Source organism: Electrona antarctica, assembly GCF_951216825.1.
Source record: "Electrona antarctica genome assembly, chromosome: 8".
In the NCBI taxonomy this organism is placed as follows: Eukaryota; Metazoa; Chordata; class Actinopteri; order Myctophiformes; family Myctophidae; genus Electrona; species Electrona antarctica.
Window position 1 is genome coordinate 54288099 of NC_136789.1, and position 20267 is coordinate 54308365.

Here is a 20267-nt window from a genome sequence, read left to right on the forward strand (position 1 = left end):
ACATTTTGTTCGACTAAATCAACTGTAGATTTAGTCGACTAAAATCTTATGATATTTAGTCGACTCAAACTAGACTAACACTAAAACATTCCAGGTGACTAAAATGTGACTAAAACTAAATTAAAACTATTTTTACGACTAAAACTAAAATCAAAATGTGCTGCCAAAAAACATCACTGATCGGAAGGATGTAGGAGGTGAGTGGACTTTAGCCCACATCCTGGTATCTGACGAGACAGCTTTATGGCCTCATGGTCATTAGCTATGGAACTGTCAACACAATGCTGGCCTGCCTCAGGTGCATTATCTTCATTAATACAACCCAGCCTGGGTCCGCCATCTGCTGCTGTTGTATCTGTGCGTGCGTGCGTGCGTGCGTGCGTGCGTGCGTGCGTGCGTGCGTGCGTGTGTGTGTGTGTTCGCGTGCGCGTGTGTGTGTGTGTGTTTGTGTGTGTGTTCCATTCATGACATAAGAAATTGCGCCCCCAAAAAACGTGGCAGGAATATGTCAGGAATAAAATAAAATAAACTATGGAGTAAATTGGATTTGACTAAAGTTTCATTTTGGGTTAGATTGGGGTTACTATTATAAAGGCCCATTCATATAGGCCCTCTACAGTTTTAGGTGATGAGCAGCTCACCTATAAAAAGGTAACAGATATGCTTCAGAACCGTGTGAATTAACGTCACGGAGTCAGTGTGTGAGGATGAGCGCACACGCACACGCATACACACACACACGGCCGTTATGCACATTGTGCACAGTGTGGTGTCGTGCAAGCAGAATCTTGACCCTGGTCATGCGGACCCTGGTCAAGCAGAATCTTGACCCTGGTCATGCGGACCCTGGTCAAGCAGAATCTTGACCCTGGTCATGCGGACCCTGGTCAAGCAGAATCTTGACCCTGGTCATGCGGACCCTGGTCAAGCAGAATCTTGACCCTGGTCATGCGTGAAGCACATGCAGTAACGAGGTGAAGGGGCAGAAAACCAAGAACAACTAGTTCCTTTTGAACACCACGTATACAGCTCACTTCCTGAATCCAAGGCTTTCTGATGTGTTTTTGCCCCCATGATGCAACTCAGCAAATGTCCAGTTCATTTACAAAAGCAAACCCCACAGAGTTAATTTCACTCCAGTGGGGTTATTTTCCAAAATATTCCAGATCTGTCGCTTGTTTTTTCTTCCTCCAAGATGTTCTCACTCAACAGTAAACAAACCAACATACTGTATAAGTGTATCTGCACATTTATAAAGTTACAATTTTATGACCTTTAAGAGCTTTTTAACTCCAAATAGGCTAAATTGTCACATATTATGCAATAATATGTAGCCGAACTACAAGCTCTACAAGCTTCAAACATGATTATTTTTTGGGAGGGTCCCCAGTTCAAACATGATTATTTTTGGGAGGGTCCCCAGTTCAAACATGATTATTTTTGGGAGGGTCCCTGCAGTTCAAACATGATTATTTTTGGAGGGTCCCTGCAGTTCAAACATGATTATTTTTTGGAGGGTCCCGACTCCCTTGCTCCATTATGAGCTGGTTGTCCCTCAAGCCAAAGCTGGAGCAGCCCAGCAGCTGTCAGGCTCCACAAACACAGTGTGACCTCAGGCTAACACTAAACACACTACTGGTGTTTATTGATTACCGAGTATTGATTACTAACTCCTGCCACACGGACTCTGGCACATGGACCGTTGACAGTACGAACATCACCACTTCAGTATCCCTGCTCGCTCCCAAAACTACAACATGGCGTCACTGAGCCGTGGTGGTAAGCCACTCACCGCTCACCCAAACACATCTCTCTGTTTTTACTATAAACCACCGTTTCGGTGGTCACCTTAACACCAAAAAGTGTGAATAGGCCTTTACTTTGCTTATTTCGATCTCACACATGGCAGTGACTGCTAAATGCCTTAATTGTGTGTTTGTTTTTTTTACTTTCACTCTTACCTGTGGCTATTCTGTATTTCTGTTGCCATTACACCAGAATTTCTCAAATCAGATAAATAAAGCCTAATCTCATCTTGAAAACACGATGCTTCAATTCCACCGTTCACAAAACAGCATGGGTCACGCCAGCACAACGTAAAGTCAATCTTATCTTAACAACTTCCTGATGGCATTCATCACCAAAACCACAACAATAACAGAGGAGCGAGTTTCTAAACTGTGGTTTTATCAGGGCCTAAATACTCCACAAAATGTTGCTGTTACTACCTGGAACTCCAGTGCACTTTAAACTAAATGTTGCTGTAACCAGTGTTGTTTTTGGCAGCAAATTTTGATTTTAGTTTTAGTCATATAGTCTCTTGAATAGTTTTTATTTCGTTTTAGTCACATTTCAGTCACATGTAATGTTAGTGTTAGTGTTAGTCGACTAAATATAAGATTTTAGTCGACTAAATCTACAGTTGACTGGATCTCTTGTCCACTTGTCCCTTCATAACATTTTAGTCTAGTTTTTATTTGTTGACGAAATTGTCAGTATATTTAGTCTTAGTTTTAGTAATCATAGCTTTTAGTTTTTATTTAGTTTTCGTCAGTGGAAAAAGGTAGTCGACGAACATTTTTCGTCTTAGTTTTAGTCGACGAAATCAACACTGGCTGCCTGTAATACAAAAGGGCATATTATATTCCTTAATCAAATAGTTAATATGACCATTTGCGATACAGGTCCAGGTAATGGCATCTTTTTTTCTTTTTTTTTTGGCTTTCGCCTTTATTTTATTTATTTTTTTATGGAGGGACAGACAGCAGGCTGACAGGAAATGGGGAGAGAGATGGGGGGAAGACATGAAGTAAAGGCCGTCGGGATCGGGAGTCGAACCCGCGGCACACTGCCAGACTGGATTACCAGCCAAGGTGCCTGGACCACTGAGCCATGGCCCAGGCGGTAATGGCATCTTTGTATGAGAAATTGAATTATATGAAAAGTGCACTGTCTTGTCCGTCACATCACATGCAAAAGCAGAAACGTTTTGATTAATTCAATTAGTTATTTAACTGTTAAGTTTTATTGACCAATTTCTCAACAGCGATTAACGATTAGCATCCCTAGTAACCGGGCCGGCAGGGAACACCGTGGGAAAAGTACTTGCATGCTTTTACTTAAACCCTTTTTGCTAAAACATAAATGTTAATGACGTTTAGAAGATTTAGAACACTTTCCTGGGGGTCTTTATGTGTGTAATATGTGGTTTTAGATATTTTAGATTTTTAGCAGTGAGCCCAGTGCCTATGATGTCATGGACACTGGGCTCACCTACTTCCTCGGCTACATGTTGGGCGCGTTCGGAAATACCACACCGCAGCGCACTCGCCTATTAGTTTGCATTGCACAGTGGGCTCAGTGCACTATTTCCGAACGCGCCCGTTGTCTCAGTCAGTATGACAGCCCTCCCCCTATCCACAAGGAAGAGCAGTGCACCAAAAGCATTATGGGAATTGTAGTCCAGGAAGGAAGTGAGCCCAGTGTCCATGACATCATAGACACTGCAGGGCTCAGTGCTAAAATATAAAATATCTAAAACCTCATATTAGACACACAAAGTGCCCCAGGAAAGTGTTCTAGATCTTCTAAATGTGCTTTTTTTTTTTGCAAAAAGGGGGAAGTGTCCCTGTAAGTAAAAGTATCAACACTTCAATGTAGAAATAGCCTAGCCTCTGTTACATGTAAAAGTACTTCTTCCCCCCATGCAGTGCGTGTGGTCAGCATGGTCCCACAGGGCCTGGCGGCTGTCTTGTGTCATGTTACGCAGCGGCCAGTCAGCACTGTACCCAGAACTCTATCCGTGTTCTCCTCGTAACCACGGTAACCTGGACTCCTCCAGACCGGATCGTCTGACCAGGACAGACACCTGATCAGTGGTCTAGATCGGAGACTCACCCAGAGTGAAGACTGAGCACACAGCGACACACGCTGGCCAAATTGCACACGCGCACACAATTGCAGGCACCCACGCACGCACAATTGCACGCACACGCAGTCAAAATAATGGTTCTTTAAAAGCCTATATATGGTTCTATGAGATGAGTACAATGGAGTGCAATGGAAACAGGCCCCTTATTGCAGGGGGATGTTTGTGTGCTAAAAGTGCATAATTAACCTTTGACTGTTAAACCTGCTTAAAAAAATAGTATTCAATCGATCAATGAGAAGAATAGACGAACGCTCTTCCCAAAACACGCTTGCCTCTGTAGCCTCAGTGAAACTATGCCTAAACCTAACCTCAGTAAAACGAGAAAAAAAATTAGAAAAAAAAGTGTGTGTGTGTGTGTGTGTGTGTGGTTTAATGAGTTTGTATAGGATCCCTCACTCCTATATGTGAGGGTGGCGTAGTCTAACTGTGCCACATGTGTCCTACCAATGAAATAAAATAAGAAAGTTTATATATTTTCCATCCTGCCTACCGTTGATATAACTGGTAGGCAGGTTTCTGAACTATCCACAGCCCTCGACCCAGACCGAGTAGACGGATATGGAACCATCTCCTAAATCAGTTCAGTCTTGCTCAAGGACACTTCGACACCAACTCTGGGGGAGCCCGGGTTCGAACTCCGACCGGTCTACCGGCCACTCTACCCCTGAGGCACTGCCACCAAACTTAAAGCCTATATTAGATAGATATATAGATACCTTGTGAGAGGAGATGAACTTCATCTCGTCTCACATGTACGTATTTTGGTTCGGCACCCTAGAATGTTTTTAAGATGTGCGATACGTGCTTCCCTGCTGGATCCTATGTCTTACCTTGTCCTACTGAGAGGAGTGTGCACGAGAACGTTGGCGCTGATCGCTCCATCGGAGTCCGAGATATCCAACATAATCTTCACAGAACTGGTCCTCGCAGTAATGCTCATTTAGGAGATGGTTCCATATCCGTCTACTCGGTCTGGGTCGAGGGCTGTGGATAGTTCAGAAACCTGCCTACCAGTTATATCAACGGTAGGCAGGATGGAAAATATATCAACTTTCTTATTTTATTTCATTGGTAGGACACTATGTGGCACAGTTAAAACTAGGCCACCCTCACATATAGGAGTGAGGGATCCTATACAAACTCATTAACACCACACACACACACACACACACACACACACACACACACACACACACACACACACACACACACACACACACACACACACACACACACACACACACACACACACACACACACACACACACACACACACACACACACACACACACACACACACACACACACACACACACACACACACACACACGTTATTCAACAACAATTTCCATTAAAACCACAAAAGCACGCAGTATAAAATGGATGTACCAGTAAGTCAGATTAAAATACAGGGGTCCTACTAGTACATGTATGGCCATACAGTACATGTCACCCAGGCGTTGACACTAAGTGTTGCCCACCAGGTAAATAAAACGTCTGGGCAGATGGGGTTTGCTTTCAGGTTGTCCCTACCAGGTAAGTGCTCGTTTGAGAGGGGACGCAAGGTTCCGTTTAATAACACACGAGACACCAGATATCTGTCTAAACACCTGAGCGTGGCCAGAGCGCTCTGTCTTCTGCACTGTGGAATGTAAAATAAGAGCACTGTACTGTAGTACCTATCATGTGCGGTTTTCATTGTCGCTACACTTTAAAAACAAAAGTGTGAACCCATAGTCATATACTGTATTTACTGCATGTACTGTATTTGGCATAACAAGTGAGATATGACTTTTAACACACAGCCTCAATGGTAGGCTACATTTCATTTTATCAGGCTACATTTCATTTTATCTATCATTATAATAACGGACAATTTACTTTTCGGGCAAGTGGGCATGACCTCTGGGCAAGTAGAGCATGAGCTGTACTGATTGATTGATTGATTGATTGAAGAATTTATTAACAGTTTGCAGAATTACAGTACATTTCAAGCACAAACTCAATACAAAGGCTGTTAACTGTGAGTGGACGACCCAATTAAGCATTACACTTGTTTCCAACAGGGTCCACCATGTTCAAATCATCAAAACATTTAGAGACGTACAAATAGACACTTCTATAGACAGAACAGGAATTCATCAAAAAAGAATTCATCAAAAAGGAGGTAAAAAGGGAAAAGAAATATATACAGTGAGGGGAAAAAAAGGGGGGGCGGGGGGGGGGGATTCAGATTTTACGGGGGCCAGTTTCGAATTGCAGCCATCCGTAGGTGCCCTTTGAGAGCGGTTTTGAAGGAGTCAAGGGATTCGCATGTCTTAATGACAGTTGGTAGGGCGTTCCACATTTTGGTGGCATAGGAGCGAAAAGAATTTAGTCCCTTGTTTGTGCCGAATCTGGGTTGTACATGGTTCGTTGCACTCCCTCTGGTGTTGTGGGTGTGGACTTCGTTAACATTAAGGAAGTATCTAGACAGGTACATGGGTATCTTGGTGGTGTATCGAATCTTGTGGACCAGACCCATTGCAAGATGCTGTACTCTGTCGTCGACCCTAAGCCATTCCAGCCTGTCGAAGTGGGCAGGGGTGAGGTGGGTTCGGGGGGCTAGATCAAGTAGGAGCCTGACCAGTTTGTTTTGGGAAGTCTGGAGCCTGGTTTTAAGGGCCTTTGAGGTGCTGTGGTACCAGGAGGTGCATGCATAGTCAAAGAAACCCTGTACAAGGGCTCCTGTTAAGGTCTTCAAGGTGTTTTTGTTGACCAGTGAGGAGATCCTGTAGAGGAATCTTGTTCTATGGTTGACTTTTTTGATTACGTTGGTGGCCATTTTATCACCGGAAAGATTAGCCTCCAGGATGGAACCTAGGTAGGTAATTTCATCTTTACGTGTGATAACATTGTCACCCATTGTCACCCATTGTCACCCACTCATTGTCACCCACTGTTGCCCGACGGGCAAACTGTGCCTCTGATACCGTAGTGTCAACCCCTGAATATTGCCAAAATGAACTACAAAAGCAGTAACATCGTCATTGGTTTACAATTTAAGCATTTAGCAGACGCTCTTAATCCAGAGCGATTTACATTAAGCAATAACAAAAAAGCATGGCCTACATCACATACAGTTTCCTTACCCGTAGAAAGGAGGCGACAGTACCAGCTGACATTTGACCCTTTTCTCCTTTGTACACCTGTGTTGTTGTTTCATGTGTTGACGACATGTATTATCGGGTTATTTTTGTATGCTACGTTGATGAATTGAATGTATAGGACCTCAATGGAAACAAATCCTCAGGACATGTTGGTGTTATATCCTTATAGCCTAGGTCAAACTGTAGCCTACCACATGCTGTTTACATTTCTGTCCAATAAAGTAATCAATCAATCAATCAAAACCAGGTGTTAGATTGAATAACTCCAAGTCTTTCAAGTCTTTCCCAACCAATTTGAGAACCCATCAGCAAATAAAGGAGAAACAGCACCCTGTAAACTGTTGACATCTCGAGAGACAAAATTCCCAACAAACACTCAAATGAAGGCTTGTAGCCTAAAGGAGGGCCGCAAATCCCATCACCCCTTTTATGCCCTCCTCTTAAAGAGGTATCGCTGCAATTACAAGACCTATCAGGGCTAGGCAACAGGCGGCCAGCGGGCCAAAACTGGGCCCCCAGAAATAATATGTGGCCCGTGAGAAACACGCTCATATCTCATTATATCGTGTGTGTTCATCGCCCTCCAGTGGCTGTACTGTGAAACCGCATTGGAGCTTCCACGCACACAGTCGAGTCAATGACCTCCTTTGTGCTGGTCGAATCAATGTGTTGGTTGTGGAACTTGTGACAATCCTTAAGTTATAATCGCCTCAATCACCTCATTCTGTAAGAGTACATTTCATGAACATCATTTTGTTGTTACATCTGAAATAATTCAGGCATTTTAACAGACGCTCTTATCCAGTGACAAAGGGTGTAGAAGTAGGCCTAAGTGTGTGCTTAAGTCAGTCAGTCACCAAGCAGGTTCTATAGTGTAGTGGTTATCACGTCTGCTTTACACGCAGAAGGTCCTGGGTTCGATCCCCAGTGGAACCAGTGCTTTAGTCTTTCATGGTAACATATAGACTACGATCATGGCTGTAGATTGCACTTTCACAGTCCACGTTTCTGACTGATAATTATAATGCAACTTTATTTGTTGTATAGCACCTTTCATGACGTGATTATAAAATTATAAAAGTTCTTTACAGAGCAATTAAGAAAAGCAAAAGCATAAAACATCATTAAAACAATAGCAAAGAAAAGGCAGTGAACATGAATAACAACATTAAAATCAACTAAAAGCAAGCATGAATAAATAGGTCTTGAACCCATTCTGGGCGGGAACACCTTTTGGGGTTCTTGTTGCTATATACAGTATATTGGCAGCATAACATTTTTGTAATTTTTGAAAATGTTCTGATAACTTAGTACTTAATAAGCTAGTACTTTAGAATACTTTTCTTTAAGAAGGGGTGCCCACACTTTTTTGACTTGAGAGCTACTTTCAAAATGACCAGCTCAACAAGATCTACCCACCCAAGAAAATATTACAATAATAATACAATATACGAGTTGGACGTGGGAATCGAACCCTGGACCTTCTAGCTGTGAGGTGACAGGACTACCGACTGCACCACCGTGCCCCCTAAGTTTACAGCTTTAACATAATAATAAAAAAAACACATTTCCTTTGACTCATATTTTATTCACTCAGACATTGCATAAAAGGTCGGCACCATTACTTAAAGGTGATGTAAGTGATATTATTTTGTTAACATAAATGTCAAATAGCTCAAAACAAAACAAAAGAGCTGATTGAATTGTCTTTATGGGATTCTCTCTCCCGATTCATTGGATAAAATTAGTATCCCAAACTATATGTATTTTCTGTTCACTAAAAGAGCTGGAGAGACCCGTGTTACTGAACACACATTCTATTGTGATTACTTGAACACACCCTTTAAAGAAAGACAGTACAGTTACACAATTCACTGTCTGTAAGTAAGTAAAGCCTTGCCGAGCCATGAGGCCCATAGGGCGGGAACCTATCTGCTGTTTCTATAGCATGGACCTGGACATGGTGCTAGTATGTCACAGAGACATACCCCAATCCAACCCTTGATGTTGAGTGCCAAGCAGGGAGGTACTGGGTCCCATTTTTCAGAGTCTTGGTATGACCCAACCAGGGATCGAACCACAACCTCCCAGTCCCAGGGCGGACACTCTAACCACAAGGCCACTGAGCTGGTCTACAGTATTAACGAATGTCAGTGGTGGACAACTGACATTCAAGTACTCAACTCCAGTACAAGTAGTAGGGCTACCAGTACTTAAAAGTATAGATACACTGTGGCAAAGTGCAGGGGGAGTACTGGTATTTTTTGGACACGTATGATGAGTATATCCAAAAAGACAAACACTCAAGTAAAGTACGGATACTAAAGAAAAAACCCTGTAAGAGTACATTTCATAAACATAACTTTGTTTTTAAATCTGAAATAATTCTTGCATTTTAGCAATGCTTATCCAGAGTGGCAAAGGGTGTAGAAGTAAGAGTGTGAAATCAGTCAGTTAACAAACAGGTTCTATAGTGTAGTGGTTATCACGTCTGCTTTACACGCAGAAGGTCCTGGGTTCAATCCCCAGTGGAACCAGTGCTTTAGTCTTTCATCATAGCAACATATAGGCCTACAGTACAATCATGGCTATAGATTTGACTTTGTAAAGAAGGAAAACGATATGCACATCCCAGTTTTGTGTGGTGCAACCACTTCCTTACGTAGCTATGTGTGTGGTTTGCTGGCTGGCTGGCTGGCTGGGTGGGTGTGTCTGAGCACGAAAAACAGCATGGTTGTTTTTCACCACATGTGCGCAGCCTAACACACACAAAGACACACGCACATATTAACTATGGTGATTTTGGGTGTGCCAGTACAGTACAATACAGTACAGTGACAGTACAGTAGAGGGTACAGTAGAGGGACCCCCACATGGTAACTCTGTCATTTCTCAACCGGCACCCTAGGTGCGTTCCTGTGGGTCTGGAACAATATACGAGTTGGACGTAGGAATCAAGCCCGGGACCTTCTAGCTGTGAGGTGACAGGACAACTGACTGCACCACCGTGCCCCCTAAGTTTTTACAGCTTTAACATAATAAAAGAACCCACAAACATTTCATTTTACTCATATTTTATTCACTCAGACATTGCATAAAAGGTCGGCACTTAAAGGTGATGTAAGTGATATTATTTTGTTAACAGAAATGTCAAATAGCTCAAAACAAAACAGGAGCAGAATGCCATCAAGCTGATTGAATTGTCTTTATGGGGTTCTCTCTCCCGATTCATTGGATAAAATTAGTATCCCAAACTATATGTATTTTCTGTTCACTAAAAGAGCTGGAGAGACCCGTGTTACTGAACACACATTCTATTGTGATTACTTGAACACTTACACCCCCTTTAAAGAAAGATGAAGTCATGCTGTACAGTACAGTTAGTTACACAATTCACTGTAAATAAGTAAAGCCACCAAGCAGGTTCTATAGTGTAGTGGTTATCACGTCTGCTTTACACGCAGAAGGTCCTGGGTTCAATCCCCAGTGGAACCAGTGCTTTAGTCTTTCATCATGGCAACATATAGTCCTACAGTACAATCATGGCTATAGATTGGACTTTGTAAAGAAGGAAAACGATATGCACATCCCAGTTTTTGAGTGGTGCAACCACTTCCTTACGGAGCTATGTGTGTGGGTGGCTGGCTGGCTGGCTGGCTGGGTGGGTGCGTCTGAGCACGAAAAACAGCATGGTTGTTTTTCACCACCTGTGCGCAGCCTAACACACACACAAAGACACACGCACATATTAACTATGGTGATTTTGGGTGTGCCAGTACAGTACAATACAGTACAGTGACAGTACAGTAGAGGGTACAGTAGAGGGACCCCCACACGGTAACTCTGTAATTTCTCAACCGGCACCCTAGGTGCGTTCCTGTGGGTCTGGAACAATATACGAGTTGGACGTAGGAATCAAGCCCGGGACCTTCTAGCTGTGAGGTGACAGGACAACTGACTGCACCACCGTGCCCCCTAAGTTTACAGCTTTAACATAATAAAAGAACCCACAAACATTTCATTTGACTCATATTTTATTCACTCAGACATTGCATAAAAGGTCGGCACCATTACTTAAAGGTGATGTAAGTGATATTATTTTGTTAACAGAAATGTCAAATAGCTCAAAACAAAACAGGAGCAGAATGCCATCAAGCTGATTGAATTGTCTTTATGGGGTTCTCTCTCCCGATTCATTGGATAAAATTAGTATCCCAAACTATATGTATTTTCTGTTCACTAAAAGAGCTGGAGAGACCTGTGTTACTGAACACACATTCTATTGTGATTACTTGAACACTTACACCCCCTTTAAAGAAAGATGAAGTCATGCTGTACAGTACAGTTAGTTACACAATTCACTGTAAATAAGTAAAGCCTTGCCCATGCAGCCATGAGGCCCATAGGGCAGGAGCCTATCTGCTGTTTCTGTAGCATGAGGTACTTGATGTACATCCCCTGGACATGACACTAGTATGTCAGTCACAGAGACATACCCCAATCCAATCCTTGATGCTGAGTGCCAAGCAGGGAGAACCTGGGTCCCATTATTTCAGAGTCTTTGGTATGACCCAGCTGGGGATCGAACTTAGACCTCCCAGTCTCAGGGCAGACACTCAAACCACAAGGCCACTGAGCAGGTGTACAGTGTTACAGAATGTCAGTGGTGGACAACTGACATTCAAGTGCTCAACTCCAGTACAAGAACTAGGCCTATCAGTACTTCAAAGTATAGATACTCTGTGTCCAGTGCAGGGGGGAGTAGGCCTACTGGTATTTTTGGACACGTATGATGAGTATATCCAAAAAGACAAACACTCAAGTAAAGTACAGATACTAAAAAAACCCCATAAAAGTACAGTAGGCTACTCAATTAAAAGTGCTCATTCTGTAAGAGTAGCCTACATTTCATAAACATAACTTTGTTTTTAAATCTGAAATAATGCTGGCATTTTAGCACTTATCCAGAGTGACAAAGGGTGTAGAACTAAGAGTGTGAAGTCAGTCAATTAACAAATAGGTTCTATAGTGTAGTGGTTATCACGTCTGCTTTACACGCAGAAGGTCCTGGGTTCAATCCCCAGTGGAACCAGTGCTTTAGTTTTTCATCATAGCAACATATAGTCCTACAGTACAATCATGGCTATAGATTTGACTTTGTAAAGAAGGAAAACGATATGCACATCCCAGTTTTGAGTGGTGCAACCACTTCCTTACGGAGCTATGTGTGTGGGTGGCTGGCTGGCTGGCTGGGTGGGTGAGTCTGAGCACGAAAAACAGCATGGTTGTTTTTCACCACCTGTGCAGCCTAACACACACACACAAAGACACACGCACATATTAACTATGGTGATTTTGGGTGTGCCAGTACAGTACAATACAGTACAGTGACAGTACAGTAGAGGGTACAGTAGAGGGACCCCCACACGGTAACTCTGTCATTTCTCAACCGGCACCCTAGGTGCGTTCCTGTGGGTCTGGAACAATATACGAGTTGGACGTAGGAATCAAGCCCGGGACCTTCTAGCTGTGAGGTGACAGGACAACTGACTGCACCACCGTGCCCCCTAAGTTTACAGCTTTAACATAATAAAAAACCCCACAAACATTTCATTTGACTCATATTTTATTCACTCAGAAATGCATAAAAGGTCGGCACCATTACTTAAAGGTGATGTAAGTGACATTATTTTGTTAACAGAAATGTCAAATAGCTCAAAACAAAACAGGAGCAGAATGCCATCAAGCTGATTGAATTGTCTTTATGGGATTCTCTCTCCCGATTCATTGGATAAAATTAGTATCCCAAACTATATGTATTTTCTGTTCACTAAAAGAGCTGGAGAGACCTGTGTTACTGAACACACATTCTATTGTGATTACTTGAACACTTACACCCACTTTAAAGAAAGATGAAGTCATGCTGTACAGTACAGTTACACAATTCACTGTAAATAAGTAAAGCCTTGCCGAGCCATGAGGCCCATAGGGCAGGAGCCTATCTGCTGTTTCTGTAGCATGAGGTACTTGATGTACATCCCCTGGACATGATGCTAGTATGTCACAGAGACATACCCCAATCCAACCCTTGATGCTGAGTGCCAAGCAGGGAGGCACTGGGTCCCATTTTTCAGAGTCTTTGGTATGACCCAACCAGGGATCGAACTTAGACCTCCCAGTCCCAGGGCGGACACTCTAACCACAAGGCCACTGAGCTGGTCTACAGCTTTACAGAATGTCAGTGGTGGACAACTGACATTCAAGTACTCAACTCCAGTACAAGTAGTAGGCCTACCAGTACTTCAAAGTATAGGTACTCTGTGTCAAAGTGCAGGGGGAGTACTGGTATTCTTTGGACACATATGATGGGTATATCCAAAAAGACAAACACTCAAGTAAAGTACATACTCAAAAAAACATACTTAAGTACAGTACTCAATCAAAAGTGCTTCGTTACTGTCCACCACTGCTGAATTTCAACCATAAATAGGGTGAGATCATCTCTTCACAAAACCTCAAGGTGTCTTTCATTTCAAAACACACTGTTCCATTCCACCACTAGATGGCGCAGGACACCACATTAAATAGAATAATTTACCCAGCCACAGTCATAGTAGATATAGGCTAGTACGTTTTCGAAGGAGCTTTTAGAAATTACAAATGAGTGAGCTTGTTGTTCCCAAATTGCATAAAGAACATGATATAAGTTCACTCCTGGCACTGGAACAACACGCACACGCACACACACACACACACACACACACACACACACACACACACACACACACACACACACACACACACACACACACACACACACAACTCATTTGTAAGGGGTTTCACAGGAGTGTGTAGACAAGTGTAGACGATTCAGTTTCAATTCCGTCTCCACCTAAACGAGACGGAGAACTGAGAGTGCTTCAGTCATCCAGCTGCGATTCAGTCGTCAGGTTTTTGCATAGAAAGTTGAAGTTCTCATGGGTTCATAAACAAAGTCAAATGCTAAAAGAGAGCATCTCGATAGCACCTTTCTCCCAAAGCACTTCAACAACGTGCATTACCAATGCACCCAAAACATGTGAATATCCGAAGCTTCGTCGGATGGCAGGAAATTCGAACATGAAAAAAGATATATATATATACTGTATATATATTTTAAATTATACTTTCATTTTTCTTTTCTTTTTTAAATCAAAATATCTGATCTACAAGCCCGCAACGCATTGCAGCATGACATGTTGAGAGCTTGTAGATCTGACTCCTACCCTTCAAAAGCCTGCATGTGCTTATTTGAGCTCCACGATTCATTCACGAATCACTGACTCATTATTTAATCCCCCCCCCCCACCCCCCCACCGCGCCGGGCTCCATCATCGTCACTCAGCCCTATACCTGACGGCAGAGGAAACACCAGGCAAAGGCAACCAACCTGCTCTCTACGGGGAGCAGTTAGGGGGGGGATTCATCAAGTATCTTTCTCAAAGACACTTCAACAACACCCCGGCCCGGGGATTCAAACCCGGGGAAAAAAAACGTTCCGATTCCAAGAAGGCCGCGGCGCTCGCTCTATACCTCCGGAGCCACTGCCTGTTGCCGCCCCTGTAGAGCAGTGTCTTAACATCACCACCAGCAGCAGCAGCAGGCTCCCCCCCCCCTTCCCCCCCCATTGCGTTGGTCCAACGGCGTCATATAGACCCATGGGGTCTGCCTTCGAGTGCGTTGAATCACAACAGGTTGCATAATGTGTCGTCGTCGTCGTCGTCGCTCGCGTTGGCCCGCTCGTAGAAGAGCACGTAGGCGTCACTGCTGCACACCTGGCTGGAGGCCATGGGATTCACTCTGCGGAGGAGAACAGGAAAGTACTTTAGAGCAGTGTTGTTTTTGGCAGCAAATTTTGAATTTTGATCATTGTTTGATCAATTTAGATCGGCTTTTTTCAGCATGCAACTAATTGTAAAATGACTTATACTGGATCTCTTGTCCACTAGCCACCTTCCTAGCATTTTAGTCTAGTTTTTTTTTTTTTTTTTACGAAATTGTCAGCATATTTAGTCTTAGTTTTAGTCATCATAGCTTAGTTTTTATTTAGTTTCCATTTCGTTTTCGTCAGGGGAAAAAGGTAGTCGACGAACATTTTTCATCTTAGTGTTAGTCGACAAAATCAACTCTGCTTTAGAGCTCTGGGTGCATATAGGACAGTTAGCCTGGGCAGCATTCCATTTCGGGCTTATGATCCGGTCGGGAGCGGATGGTAACTTTCGTCATGTTGTAGTCAACGATTTGTAGTCATCTGGCAGGAAACCACAAGGCGGAATCAGTATTATGAATGGGTCAAGGTTAATTAAATGAGGTTAGGAAGCGAAGACCGTACGGTGGACTCCATGTTGCTCCCTGGAAGGAAAGAAACATGCGCAATGGGCTATATGCAGCAAACACTTCCGTGTTCAGCTTCCTTGGTCTCAATTGCGCATGTTTCTTTCCTTCCAGAGAGCAACATGGAGTCCACCGTGCGGTCTTCGCTTCCTAACCTTATTTAATTAACCTTGGAATGGGTACTTCTTATTCCGCCTTGTGGTTTCCTGCCTGATGACTACAAATCAGGGACTACAACATGACGTAATTTACCGTCCGCTCCAGACCGGTTCACACGGCGATTTTGGAACACAGACCAGGCTTTCCTCTGAGGTGGAGGAAATGTCCCGGTGCCCCGACAGTGTATGCATGCATGAGTACATCAAGCCATTTAGAGACAATATTTCATTTTAAGCTGAAGCATTTTATGAAAAGGGTAACTTTGAAAGACAAAGAAGAGGTCCCGCACAAAAACAATTTGCAACATTTCTTTTGGCAAGTGTCTGAGTGTGCGGGACCTCTTCTTTGTGTTTCAAAGATACCCTTTTCATGGTATGCTCTATTGCCCTACGCACCTGTCACCAGCCTTTTGTGCATCAGCCTTTGGCTATAAAGCTGAAGCATTTTAAAATATTTTCCCATGGACCATCATCTGACCACAAGTGGTCTGTGGACCACTGGTTGAGAAACAGTGACATCGTAGATGACTGTCTGACACAATTATAATATTGTTGGAGGACTTTGATACGCGCTGTAAAATGCCACTGTTCTCATCGGCACGCAACTGTGCAAATGTGTGCGTGTGATTTATCTCTCATGTACTTTAAGATGCACATTTGACTTACTGTCAATAAAACTCAATGAGCACCCTGCATGCGTCTTTGCATCATTAAAGTGGAATAAAGCAAGCTACTACTTTAGCTGAGAAGCGGTCGTAAAAGCATTTAATTAGGCTCTAAGCGTCAATGTATGTCACTCTGTCGACACACTGTATCGTCGTCAAATCACCTCACAAGGACACGTAACTTCATGAATCAAAGTTCAGGGACACTAGTGGGGTGATTAAGGCAATGAAGCATGCAGCTGCTCAACTACTGCACACGAGATTGTTGTGACTTAGAATCCTTGTATGTTACAACTTACAAGTATGTCATTTAGGTGAAATATGTTATGTCCAACCCATGTTTAAAACCCATTTAGGCCTGACGTCGAAATTCAAAAAAATGTCTTCTAAATCCTGAGAGTTTTCTGAAAAACCTATGTTTCTATATCAGTGGTGCTCAATATTTCATGTCAAGGACCCCAAAAACTATATATGTAATTGGCCACCGACCCCCATCTGAAAATTTGTAGTTCCAGGAACCCCTCAGAAACAAAGATTTGAGTTCAAAACATTGGCTCTGAAAGAATATATATTCAAAGATTTGCTTTTGCGCCACATTTTCAAAAATAGCAGATCTACAAGCTCGTAGCGCGGCACTCGGTGCCGCACTAAGAGCTTGTAGATCTGCTATTTTTCAATAGCAGATTTCTATTAACATAATCCTTAAATCACCAAAAGGGGTTCCCGTCCAGAATGGGTTAAAACCCAGGCCTTTCACATGAGACTCTTACAGCTGAGAGATTATTGTGCTTCAGAGCTCCAGGCAGTACTACTTGTTAACCAGCAGGTGTCCCTACTGGGTCTAAATGTCTCAGTGGAAGAGAGGGGACATCCCCTCCAACCACTGCAGATGCACTAACATAATCTACCATACATACTTGTTTAGAGATAATTTTGACCGATATCTGATTATTTGCAGGGTTACATCGGCCGATACCGATTCCGATATATTACATTATTACCACCATATATCATATTGATATTTAACTCATTTATGATATTTTTAATTAAATTTTTGTTTTGCTGGTGAAAGCAGATGGTACGCCCCCTCCCTCCCCACTAACAGCTGACGTCCTTAAAAGAGACAGAGACTGGCTGCTCTGCGAGTACAAAGCCATTGACGGTCACATTACTATTGCGTCATCAATATCGGTGAAAATAATCCGGATTGTTTTGAGACCGATTTGACACCGATATGGCATTTTCATGGCAGATAATCGCTACAGATGAATTAAAAATGGTAAATGGTGCATTTATATAGTGCCTTTATCCAAGGTGCTTTACATAGATTGTGCATTACATTCACCCATTCACACACACATTCGTACACCGATGGCGGCGGAAACCATGCAAGGCACCAACCAGCACATCAGGAGCAATTAGGGGTTCAGTGTCTTGCTCAAGGACACTTTGACACTAACTCTGGGGGAGCCCGGGTTCAAACTGGCAACCTTGCGGTTACCATCCAGCCACTCTACCCCTGAGCCACCGCTGCCCAATTTGCATCTCTAATAAAATGTTATTGATTGGTTGTCATTGATGGAGTTCTCACCTGGAGTCGTCGTAGCGGTACCACTCTCCTAGCGAGGGGTTTCTGCAGTAGGCTGTGTAATGACCTCCCAACGTGTTGCCAGAGTGGTTGGACACAGCATACAGGTGGTACACCGCAGAGTTCACTGCACACACCACACCACACCACACCACACCACACCACCACAACACACCACACCACAACACACCACACCACAACACAACACACCACAACACACCACAACACACCACACCACACCACACCACACCACAACACACCACACCACACCACACCACACCACACCACACCACAACACACCACAACACACCACACCACACCACACCACACCACACCACACCACACCACACCACACCACAACACACCACACCACACCACACCACAACACAACACAACACAACACAACACAACACAACACAACACACCACACCACACACCACACAGAAGAAAACATCAGTCATGATTATTGGAAAATTTGGCACCACTGCAATCAAACTGGACTTACTGTAACTCAAATCTGACACAAGCAAATCATAATTTATTGTTCCTTTCTCTATACGACCCGGGCGGGGGCTTTCTAGATCCTATACTCACAGCTGCTCTCTGACGAGGCGAAGTCCCTGAGGTCCAGGTCTTTGAGGGGGAAGTCGACACGCGTGGACAACTTGCTGCAGGTCTTGACTTCGCGGTCGGAGAATCGCTTCAGGTCTGCAGGAACGGCGGGTCAAGGAACTGAACCAGCCATGTACCAGTAGCAGCAGTATAGCAGGACCGTCTACTATATATACCATCTTCAAGTTCTTTACGTTTATGTTCGAAGCTCTTATCAAAGGGCTGCCCACACCAAGGATGATGACGATGCTATAACCATCATGATGACAATGCTGTGAGCATCCATTCCACACTGCCTTCTGTAAACCAGTGGTTCCCAACCTATTTCATGTCAAGGACCCCCAAATTGACACTAATTAGCCCGTGGACCCCCATTTGAAGAGATATGCCATAAGAGAAGATTTGTACGGCTCTAGCAGTGATTCTCAACTCATTTAATTTCAAGGACCCCCAGTTTGACATGCATCAGGCTAGAGATCCCCCATTTAATGGCATTTCTATCTCTGAGACCCCAATTTATATTGTGAAATCAATGTTAATTTAACTCTGACATTTGTACACTCTCAGTGTAGTTACAGACTATCATTCAAAACTATCATTTAGCTGGGGACCCCCTGGAACTCCCTCAAGGACCACTGGGGGTCCTGGGACCCCACTTTGGGAACCACTGCTGTAAACAAGTTGAATGTGACGCCCTGTAAATTCTGATCAAGTTTGACTGGCTGCCAGTGTTTCTATCGTTCATCAAATCGCTCTGAAAGTAATACCAATCGTTCACATTATATTTGTGGCGTGGACTCTGCAACACGTTTTTAAAATGACATGTTGATAGTTATTGTCATGGCTGTCGTTCATGCTGTGGATGGCCCTTGAAGGGACACTTTTTGCAAAACGATATATGTTAATGACGTTTAGAAGATTTAGAACACTTTCCTGGGGTCTTTATGTGTGTAATATGACGTTTTAGATATTTTAGATTTTAGCAGTGTCCATAAGTGAGCCCACTGTCCATGACACTGGGCTCACTTACTTCCTGGACTACATATGTTATCTCAGTAAGACAGCCCTCCCCCTATCCACAAGGAGGAGCAGTGCACCAAAGCATTATGGGAATTGTAGTCCAGGGTGAAGTGTCCCTTTTAAATGCAGGAGTAGACAGTAGACACGAGACAAGCAAACGAGTATAGGCTACAAGGACCAGTGTTGGTACCTAGACAGCATTCCAGTAATCCTACATCTATTGTGAAAGAGATAAGTGCCGGGCAAGAAATAGGGGACGACAGCTTAAAAAAAAGAAAGTGGAAGTGAAAGTGAAAGGATGGAGGAGAGGGCTATACTTTCGGTTACAGCGGAAGACAAACGCTGACTCTGCCGTTTCCAAACTAAAGAAGTAGATTAGTAGAAGGTCAAGGACCCCCAGTTTGACATGCATAAGGCTACAGACCTCCCATGTAACGAATGTACTTCTTCGACACAGGTTATGGTACTGTTTTTCTCTATTTCCATATATAAACGAGTTGGGGGTCAGGGGTGGGGTGGGAGAAGGGGAGCAAGGTAACTGTACCTGTATGTGTATGTCCTGTGTGTTTGTACTGTGTGTTATGTTGCACCAATGTGTCTTTAGTACTGTGTACTAAATGTGCTGTAATGTTGTATTTTGTATGTATAGGACCCCCTCTAAAACGAGATGCGACATCTCAAGGGGCCATCCTCTCAATAAAGTTCAAAGTAATGGCATTTCTATCTCTGAGACCCCAATTTATATTGTAAAATCAATGTTAATTTAACTCT

At 43.4% G+C, this 20267-nt stretch overlaps 2 protein-coding genes across 2 annotated transcripts in view; both read right to left on the reverse strand.

The window, feature by feature from the left end:
• Positions 1-7460, reverse strand: part of LOC306928846 (ceramide synthase-like) — a gene marked incomplete at its 3' end in the record, with an annotated part of 97393 nt that extends 89933 nt beyond the window's left edge. Inside the window, exons 1-2 of the mRNA XM_079509118.1 lie at positions 7063-7460; positions 4762-4934 (exon numbers count right to left, since the gene is read on the reverse strand). The remainder of the gene's footprint in view (positions 1-4761; positions 4935-7062) is intronic.
• Positions 7461-14755: 7295 nt separating this feature from the next.
• The window catches only part of LOC306927492 (ubiquitin carboxyl-terminal hydrolase 2-like), a 31540-nt gene continuing 26028 nt past the window's right edge, over positions 14756-20267 (reverse strand). The window contains exons 10-12 of the mRNA XM_079507255.1: positions 18459-18572; positions 17868-17991; positions 14756-14919 (exon numbers count right to left, since the gene is read on the reverse strand). Of these exons, the coding sequence (XP_079363381.1) occupies positions 14805-14919; positions 17868-17991; positions 18459-18572 (353 nt within the window). The 3' untranslated portion in view covers positions 14756-14804. The remainder of the gene's footprint in view (positions 14920-17867; positions 17992-18458; positions 18573-20267) is intronic.